The sequence below is a fragment of the Orycteropus afer genome, unplaced genomic scaffold (genome assembly GCF_000298275.1).
Source record: "Orycteropus afer afer isolate SDZICR_OR568_19922 unplaced genomic scaffold, OryAfe1.0 scaffold00068, whole genome shotgun sequence".
Lineage (NCBI taxonomy): Eukaryota > Metazoa > Chordata > Mammalia > Tubulidentata > Orycteropodidae > Orycteropus > Orycteropus afer.
Window position 1 is genome coordinate 995858 of NW_006921655.1, and position 10498 is coordinate 1006355.

Consider the following 10498-nt stretch of genomic DNA (forward strand, 5'->3'; position numbering starts at 1 on the left):
TATGTAGGAGATCCTTGATAGAGAGGGAGAACAATGTGGAACAAAACTCAAAATCATTTGGAGGGGAAAAAAAGGGGGGGGGGCGGTGACCAGGTTTGCTGGTCCAATAGAGCCTGGTGGAACCACTGAGATTATGGCCCCTAGCTGTCCTTCAGGTCTGGAACTGAACCCACACCTGTGGTTTCCAGCCAAACAAAATACAGGCATATGAGTTAAACATTTACCTCAAGTATATACACTCCTTGGAGACAACAATCATGGGAGAAAGAAGGGCTGCTTGTCCACAGAGAGACGGCTCAGGGGGCAGGAGTGTATGGAGGGATGAACACTGGGAAGAGGTAACTATGGGGAGGAAGTGGGAGGGAAGCTGTTGTATTGTGGTAAACCGTGGTCAATGACGTGAGACAAAGTATATATGAACTGCTGTATGGAAAGTGAATTTGCTCTGTAAATCTTCACCCAAATCACAATATATATGTGTATGTGTATATGTATGTGTGTGTGTGTATAAATTAATTACTTAAAGAAAGCAAGCAAGCCCTGGTGGCCCAACAGTTAAGCACTTAACTGCTAACCAAAAGATCTGACGATCTGCTTCCATAAAGATTCCAGCCAAGAAAACCCTGTGGGGCAGTTCTACTGAGTTGGAACTGACTTAAAGGCACCTAACAACCACCACTACCACCACTGGTAGCTAGGAGAGTAGAAGCAGGGATTCCCTTTTTATTCTGGGGCCTAGAGAGATGCCTGGTATATTCTGAGTTCTGAAACCCAAGACAATTTACATTTAATTTCTGGAAGATTCACTTGTAAATTAGGACCTCCTTGTATATTCCCCAGAAAAATAGGACAGCAAGATTGGAATGAATTCCTAGGTTGTGCTTTGTGTGAACTCATATGATGTGCTCTTTGTGTATTAAAAATAGAGAAAAATAGGCTTAAGTGCTTGCCTTGCATTTTTCCTTTGCCCAGAAATTCATTTAGTGTTGGGAGATCCCCTAGACCATGTATGGACAAGGAAGAGGTTTAATTAACCTAAACTGTCAGAACTGACTGACTGTCTCGTGACTGAGAATGCAGTTTGTTGGTATTTACATGTATAAACATGCATTCATAAACAGAATGGGAATCTATCTGGCCTACTCTGTTAGTGAAATCATGACTTTAGCATGTGATTAATGAGCTGCCCCTTACTGTCCATGTTTTCCTTTCTTATATTCTTCCTGACTGAAGGATAGCTTTGTGTTTGACTGTTTACTGAGGGGTGGTTATAAATTACACCATTTGTTTTTGTGTCCATGTCAGACCTGTTTTAAAATGTGTACATGTAGCAAGAGAATGAGGAACTTTTTGTCCCTTAGTTAGCAATACAAGAAGTCCTGTGTACCATGACACAGCATGGGATAGCTTTTAGCTCTCCCAAGGGACTGAACTTCCACTTATTCTCTTGGGAAAAGAGCTCCACCCTCCAAGTGTTGGTCCAACTTTTTCCGTTTGTTCTTCTCTAAATTTTCCTGTTTTCCATTTTCACTCCCTCATCCCCTGAAACCTCCTATCATTGACCTATATAGGGCAGCCCTTCCACCCCATCTTAACTCTCACTCCCTGTTCCCACACCTACTTAGCTTGGTGTTTACAACTTCATGAAGGTGCTATTAATGTACTTCCCCTTAGTCATTGCTGGGCCACGCTTTGTGGATTGACTTGCTTTAATCTTTCCCTTGTGGATTGACTTGCTTTAATCTTTCCCGGTGAGTCAGTTCTAGTCTGTAAATTACTATTTGTTTTTTTCTAGAATGTCTCTCTAAGCTCTGTAAACTTGATTACCAAATATAACTGTCATCTTTGTTCCACTGTGATAGGCATTGTCACCCCAACACTGCCCCCAGTTCAGTTCATGTCATGTCTAATTCGGTGTTTGTTTTGTTGTCAAATTAGATAATAGCCATTCATCTGACTTGATTTTTAGTTCTTACACTCTTATTCTCTGTTTTAACCTTTTAGCTTTTGTATATATTTCCTTCTCTTTTTCTCTAGGTAAGTGTTTTTCTGACTAAATTCCTGCTGTGTTCTCTTTTCCTCCCAAATTGATCTGCCTCTTTTAATCCATTTATAGAATAAATGTTGTTGTTATGTTGTTGTTATTTGCCATCGAGTCAGCCCCGACTCATAGCGACCCCTCCTTGGGTTTCCGAGGCAGTATCACTACGGAAGTAGGATTGCCCAACCTTCCTTCCGAGGAGTGGCTGGTGGGTTTGAACCACCAGCCTAATGGTTAGCAGCCAAGTGCCTTAGGCACTATGCTACCAGAAACATATATGGGCTGCCTTTTTACCTTACTATGCTTTTAATAAAGGAACTCTGGTAGCATAGTGCCTAAGGCACTTGACTGCTCACCAGAAGGCTGGCGGTTCAAACCCACCAGCCACTCCTTGGAAGGAAGGTTGGGCAGTCCTACTTCCGTAGTGATACTGCCTCGGAAACCCAAGGAGGGGTCACTATGAGTCCGGGCCGACTCGACGGCAAACAACAACAACATAGAATAAATAGCCACTAAATTTGTTTTGTTTTTGTTTTGAAGTTAAAATTGCAAAACTGCCTTCTTACTATTTATGAGGTTAAAAGAACCCAGGTTAAATTGGGTCTGATTGCCACTGAGATTTTTGGGAAAAAAATGTAAAGGGTAAGGAAGTAACTATGAAGTGATTCATAATATAGGATTCCCTTATGAGTACTTGCTCAGGCTCGGACAGATCAAGGAACAGTCTTTTGGGTATGACATCAGCCCCCAGTTTTATATATATGTAATCATTTGAGGTGTGTTGGTCAAGTAACGTACCCCTGTATCCAGTTGGAGGTCTCCTTTTAGTTAACTTCACTTCCTTTGTTCCCTTTGAACTTGTTTAAACTGGATTTGCTAGAATTTTGCATATCTTGTTGAAACTCCAAAGTGGTCTGTAGTCAGTTTTGCTGTATTTCTCTACGTGTGACAGGCATTGTATCCTTCCAAATCATAAGTCTGTGGATATTGTGGAGTAAAAATAAACTTTCACGTTGGCTTCTTCTTTGGCAAGAAGTCTGCATTCTGTCCCCAAAGATTCTAACCTATGCTAAAAATAGAGAGATTTATGTCTTACATGAAAGTAAGACGAAAGGGATACCATAAGAGAGAGCCAGTGGGGGTTCTTATTAGTAGAAGCAAGAACATTTGAAAATATTGATGCCTTTTGTCCATCTTCACCCAAAGCCTGAATTTTATTAGGAATAGCTAGAAGAATTGCCTTTGTTTTTTAAAGAGAAAATAAATTGCTTGGGAATAGTGTTAAGCAATTAGAAAGCCATCATAGAGAAAAAGCTTAAAGAGAGATGAATCAATCTTTGGTTAACATTTTCAGATTCTGTCTAGTTTTGATCAGTACCCTAAGAGATTACAGTATCAGCTAACTGGTATTTGTTACACTCTGCTTTGCACTGATGGAAGGCAGCTGTCCTCTGATAAGATTACATGGGAAGATTTAATACACATAAAATAATTGGAAACTATTCAGTAATTAAGTAGAGATTTGGACTAAGGTAGGCAGTGCAAAGTATTGTTAATGCAGGTATGGAAGGAAACTGTTAAGTCACTCCTCAGATCAACCACTTACTGTGATGTCAAGCCAGTCTCTTCTGTATTTGTAAGAGGAGGAAATACAAAGTCTTTGTGAGAATGCAGTGAGATATGTCTGCACACTAGTGCCAGACACATATCAAGTGCTCAATAGATTTTAACCATTATTATTATTATTTCTAATAAAAAGTTAGGAAAGGGGCACATTATTGTAGGCTAGAAAACTCGGGGAGGCTTTCCTGGAAATGGGCAAGTTTGAATTGAACCTTAAAGGACCAGTAGAGAAGAAATGAAAGATTCTGGGTCAGAGAAGCAGCTTGAACAAAAGGAGGTGCAAACAGATGTGATGTAAATGAAGAACAGTGAAGAGACCTGTCTCCCTAAAAGGGGAGCATAGTTGTTCGAGAAAAGAATAGAAAATGAATTGGCTCGGTTAGAGCAGGGCGCAATTTAGGGGAGTTCGGACATGATGTGTTACAGCATAACTGGAAGAGAGAGATGGAGTGGTCTATAGCAGGGAATGTTTGTCTGCAGTAGTATCAGGGTAGGCTGAAGAGGAAAGAGACTGAGACCTAGAGATCCATTAAGCCCACTAGGTTAACAGCACATTAATGATCCAGATGTAATGGTGAGTATAGTGACAGTTGAACTGTACAAAGGATAGATTTGTTTCTGTCTGAATTTGATGACTTGGTTGGATGTAAAGGAGAACGCATGAAAGATGAGGGCCATTTTGAGCTGGGTTTTTTTAATAGGTCCACTGTGATAGATAACAACCTCTAAGTCTAAGGACCCAAGAGTCTCTTGGTTTTCAGATCACTAGGAGTATTTGTACATTTTTTGTTGTTTTTTGTTTGTTTCTTTGTTTGTTTTTCAGCAAGCTGAAAGAAACTTCTAGGGAACTCTTTAAATACTGCTTCCCTGGAATTCACGGGACAGGAAATGACCCTATTGATGGGAGCATATCTCCCTAAGAATGCCAAGAAAGCCATACTTGTCTTACCAAGGTAGTTTCAGTGTTAAAGAGAAGATTTTCACATCCCTCACATCCCAGGCCCACTACTCACTTAGGCTGTGTGATATTAGGTAGATTCTCTAATACCTCTGCCTCAATTTCCTCATCTGAAAATAGAAATCTTGATAATACCTAAATCATGGGGTGGTTGTGAAGTTTAAATTAGTACACGTAAAGCCCTCAAAACAATGTCTGGCAAATAGTAAGCCCTAAGTGTTAACTAGGAGGTCTGGTAGCATAGTGCCTGAGGTACTTGACTGCTAACCAGAAGGCTGGCAGTTTAAACCCACCAGCCACTCCTCACAAGGAAGGTTGGGCAATCTACCTCTGTAGTGATACTGCCTCAGAAACCCAAGGAGGGATCACTATGAGTCAGGTCCAGTCCAACTCAACAGCACATAACAAGAACAACAACGTGTTAACTTCTAATATTATTGCTCTTTTTAAATGAACACTGTGGAATAAAAAAAAGCCAGGAACATGTCTGTTTTGCCCAGAACAAGTGAAGGAGTAGCTTGGTCTTAAGAGTTGATAATCATTTCCATCTTAACATCATGGAAAGAAATCTGGCATCAAACTGTTACAAACAGATGAGTGGTTGGGTTACTCTCAATTCCTGGCCCTGCCCAGAAAGTGCCTCAATCTTTGCTATATTCTCGTCTTGCCTGTGCAGGTGATTTTCTATGATAGTGACTGGAACCCCACTGTGGACCAGCAGGCGATGGACAGGGCCCACCGCTTGGGGCAGACAAAGCAGGTTACCGTGTACCGGCTCATCTGCAAGGGCACCATTGAAGAACGCATTCTTCAGAGAGCCAAGGAGAAGAGTGAAGTAAGCACAGGCAAAGGAATTAACATACTGGTGGAGAAAATAGAACATCCAACCTTGACCAGGATAAGACTTTTTAAGGCTCTCTCAATTGTGAAGGAGCTAGGACTTCTTCTGATTGGAAAGTAAACTGCAATTCTCTGTGATAGGAATCTCAGCTGCCCTGGCCATTCCTTACTCTAACATCAGAATCATGTCAGTCACCAAGATTCCGCCGTTACTCATGCAATAACTTTGGCAGCAAAAGTGGCCTTCATGTTTGACATAGTCTCACATTCAGAGAGAGAAAGAATGACATTTGGGCTCTCAATTTGACCTGTATTTGAGATGTAGTCTAAATTTGCTAGTTTCCACAGAAATGATTCTTTTTGGTTTTTTCACTCCTGGTTCAGTGTTACTGGATATTCTAGCAATCTTAAGCATAAATGTTCTTACTGTCCTTTCTGTTGGATGAATAATCTGGATGAGACAGTCGGATAAGCAAGAACAGGGAAACCAGAGGCCTTAGCTGAGGAACAAATTGAGAAGATGTTTATTTATTTATGGATAGTCACTATATGGGACTAGATACTTGGAGGTGACATTTTGATCTGCTTTGGTATAGATTCAGCGGATGGTGATTTCGGGTGGAAACTTCAAACCAGATACCTTGAAACCCAAAGAGGTGGTTAGTCTTCTTCTAGATGATGAAGAGTTGGAGAAGAAATGTATGTACTTTAAACTTTTTAATCCTTTCTCCTGCCCTGTAAATGATGTTTCTCTAGTCCTACAAATCTGAAAATGGAAGGGGTACTTGTTATGCCATGAGTAGGCAAAGCCAAAGGCTTTATTTAGGGGGAAATTTTATATTTATATTTTATATTAAAACCAAAAAATTTTACATATATTTTCAAAATAAATAGGACTTGAAATAAAATTATAGTTTCCTACAGTAAGGCTATATCCCTAGACTCCCCAACAGTAATAAATATACTCTGTTCTGCCCTGAGAAATATTTCTTTGGAAAAGTTGGAGAAGCATTGCTGTAACATACAAACCCTCCTCCTGTGTGTTTCTGGCCTTTGAGAACGTGTGTTTGAGATCTACCTGGTGAGCCTTCTGAAGACTTCCACAGAATCACAGCAAAATAAGTTCATAGTTCTCATTGTTGCCACTATATGCTAAATATCTTTCCAGTCTCTGCAACCATACTTGGTCTGTTCATGCAGAGATACAAAAGGCTAGAAAGAAAAGGGGGATAAAAAGGCAAGGAAAAGCCCATATTAAACTGAACTGTGGTTGAACACAAAAGCGTTTGTGTTATCTAAAAACTCTTCATTCTTCAAGTTAGAAAGCCACCAGTTACCTGCCTTAGACAAGTAAAGGTTACACCTTGGGCCATAAACACCAGAGGTTACAACCACCATCGTTTCAGAGTAGAAATAGGATTAGATGCATCTGTTAATGCATCTAAGGTTAGGGTTCAGAGGCGGTAACTGTATATAGGTGCATCCAGCTGGAAATGTCAGTTTTCTTTTTAAAAACTTTTTTCTGTTATACCACCTCCTGGAAATGCAAGAATGAAAAATGCCATAAAATTTCCAGCCAAGCAAAAGACAGGCATAAGAGTTGAACATTTACCTGAAGTAAATACACTCCTTGGAGAGAACAATCATGGGAGAAAGAAGGGCTGTTTCTGCACAGGGAGACAGCTCAGGGGGCAGGGGTACATGGAGGGATGGACACAGGGAAGAGGTGACTGTTGGGAGGAAGTGGGAAGGGAGCTGTTGCATTGTGGTGAATTGTGGTCAATGTCATGAGACAAAGTGTATACGAACTGCTGTAAGGAAAGTGAATTTGCTCTGTAAATTTTCACCAAAGTCACAATTAAAAAAAAAAAAAATGAAAAAAGACCACCAATTACTTCTTGGCAAAAAAAGAAAAGAAAAATGCCATCAAATATGATTGATATAGGTAGGAGATTCTTCAGATCTTTTTGATTTTCTTGGTAGTGAGACTGCGACAGGAAGAGAAACGACAGCAGGAGGAAACCAACCGAGTGAAAGAACGCAAGCGCAAGCGGGAAAAGTACGCAGAGAAGGTATCTCTATACCGAGGTAATGGGGTGGGGACAGTTAACAGACCAGGCTTAGGAGTACAGGCTTATATCAGTGATTGGTATCCAGCTCCAGCTGCATATGATTAGTAGCAGCTCTGTGCTGATAGATGTTTGATCAGGAGAAATGCTCAAGAGTAATGTAGCCTAAAATTATGATAATTTCTTGGCCACACCCAACCACCTTAAGAGAGTCAGTAGTTGGACCTGTGGGCTTGGGACCATCGTTGCAGGGGACATCAAGCTCAATTGGCATAACATATCACACAAAAACATTGTTCTACATCCTACTTCAATGAATAGCGACTGGGGTCTTAAAAGCTTACAAGCAGCCATCTAGATGGAACAGTGCATCTCTCCTCATCCAGAGCAAAGAAGGATAAAGAAAACCAAAGATGCATGGAAACAGTCCAAGGGACTGTGAGATCGTCAGCCTATATGACCATGAGACTGGAAGAACTGGATGATGCCTGGCTACACTGTCAAGTACTTGGAAAGGGGTCAGTGTAGGTTACCTGGGATGGAGTGGGAGAACAATGTGGAACAAAACTCAAAATTGGAAAGAAAAAGAAAAAAAAAAGACCAACTTAACTAGTCTAATAGAGCCTGGTGAGACCCCTGAGACTATGGCCCCTAGTTACCCTTCAGGGCTGGAACCAAACTCCCTCCTTTGTCTTTCACCCAAACAATAGACAGGCATATGGGGTAACCGTTTACATCAGGTAGATACACTCCTTAGAGTGATCAATCATGGGAGAACAGAAGGACAGTGTTTGCCCAGGGAGATAGCTTGGCAGGGGCAGGAATGCATAGGAAAGAAGGACGCAGGGAAGAGGTAATTACAGGGTGGAAGTGAGAAGAGAGCTGTTAACATTGTGCGGATTGCAGTCAATGTCATGAAATAAAATGTGTATGAACTGCTGTATGGAAAATGAATTTGCCCTGTAAACTTTCAACCAAATCACAATAAAATTTTTTTTTAAAAGAGTAATGAGGCCCTGGTAGACCTGCACTCACCACACAGATCCATGTTATCTGTGTTCATAGTTTAATTATAGAAACTGGCTGTTTCAAAGTGTAAGGCTTTGCGTATGAGTACAATAACTGTTATTTAGATTATTAGATTCGTAGAATGTTAGAAAGAACCTAAGAGTTCAGTAGAGCCAGTCCTACCATAATTCTGCTTGTGTACTAGTCAGGGTCATCTGTCATTGGAAGAAAAAAATCCCTAACCAATCTCTCCTTCTCTTTTTCTCCAATACATGCCAAGAATTTGAGCTATCTTTTGATTTTTCCTACTTTAGCCCACTAGGCTAGCTGCCAAGTAGAATGTAATTTCCTTTATTTCTCCTTAGCTGGCTGTTTCTACAAAAAAAAATTCTATCAATCATCCTTATCCTTGGTCTCTACTGCCACGTAAATTGAAGGGACTTTAGGACTTACTTATGTTTTAGGAGTCAGCCCATTAGTTCTGACTTGGTTCCCAGACTTACCATGCCCATGAGCTCTTGGTTCAGCACTATTTTACTATCTCCCAGGGAAAAGAAACAAAAACCCACTGCCATTGAGTAGATTCTGACTCATAGCAACCCTGTAGGGCTGAGTAGAACTGCCCCATAAGGTTTCCAAAGCTGTAAATCTTTATAGAAGCAGACTATTTCAACTTTCTCTTGCAGAGTGGCTTTGAACCACCAGCCCTTTGGTTAGTACCTGAATGTCTTAGCCACTACACTACCAGACCTCCTTCCTCCTAGAAAATATATCCTAATATTTTCTTCTGGCTTTAACCTACCCTTGAGTTATACTGCCCCTCCCATCTTCACCAGCCCTGACTGGGCCTTCATCTTGAACGAGATAGCCACCTGAGCTTCAAGCATCTCCATAGCTCTGGTCCCTAAATCCTACCCTCATCTGTGACCCATTTCCTTGGCCTGTTGGTTTACCTGAGGCGTGTTTTCCGGCCACACATTAAAACTGTTTCTGCTCTAAAAGGATATCATCTTCTTCCCTTTCTCCAGGGTTAGTATTGGGGTTTTATGTCTTTTTGGCCATGTCTGTATTAAATCATCAGAGAAGCTCTAGTTTCTTTAAGGTATTTGGCTGATAACCCAAAGGTGGGTGGTTCAAATCCTCCGGCTACTCCACGGGAGAAAGATGAAGCAGTCTGCTTCCGTAAAGATTTAGAACCTTGGAAACCCTATGGGACAGTTCTGCTCTATCCTGTGGGGTCGCAGTCAGAATCAACTTGACAGCAGTGGGTTTTTTAACATTAAATCAGCTTCCAGTAGACTCACCAACTCTTGCTGTTGTAAATTAACCCTGCTATTTTAGCACAGCCATTTCTAGCCTGAAGGATGTCCCTGGTACTCACTTCATTTACAAAGCTGAAAAATCCTGGGAATTTGAGTCCCTCTCAGCTACCCATTTCCTCAGGTTGTTTTTCATGTCTCCATATGCAATATCTAGCTCATTGCTTACTACTATTTAATATAAAAAATAGTGCTAACATTCAGAAATTACGTCAAAGAAGGAAAAAAAAAAAAAGGTGGTTTTCTCATACAGGACATTGTAGGCTTTATAGAGTTTGCCTTAGTTGTCATCCCTACATTCAGATAAATGTGTGATGATAATATTAATTGCATAAAAGCATACCATATTAACCCAAATATAGGTGTAGACAGAAATGCCATTAGGTGTAGTGGGTATGTATCATTCCCAGATGTATCAAACCACATTCTGTGATTCCAGATCCCTAATCTGTGACAAAGTATTACTGAATTTGGTTCTACAGCTATTTAGTGTAGCCTGATCACTCAATCTTTAAGAATTTACATCAAACCAAAAACCACACTTGGAAAAGTTGAACAGGCCCATCACAAAAGAAGAAATTTAAAAGGTCATCAAAAAATTACCAACTAAAAAAAGTCCTGGCCCAGACGGTTTCACTGG

General features: G+C 40.6%; 1 protein-coding gene across 1 annotated transcript in view; it reads left to right on the top strand.

Annotated features, from left to right (window-relative positions):
* Nucleotides 1-10498, top strand: part of INO80 (INO80 complex ATPase subunit) — a 160842-nt gene that overhangs the window by 137281 nt on the left and 13063 nt on the right. Inside the window, exons 29-31 of the mRNA XM_007940429.2 lie at nt 5299-5457; nt 6059-6161; nt 7446-7534. Of these exons, the coding sequence (XP_007938620.1) occupies nt 5299-5457; nt 6059-6161; nt 7446-7534 (351 nt within the window). The remainder of the gene's footprint in view (nt 1-5298; nt 5458-6058; nt 6162-7445; nt 7535-10498) is intronic.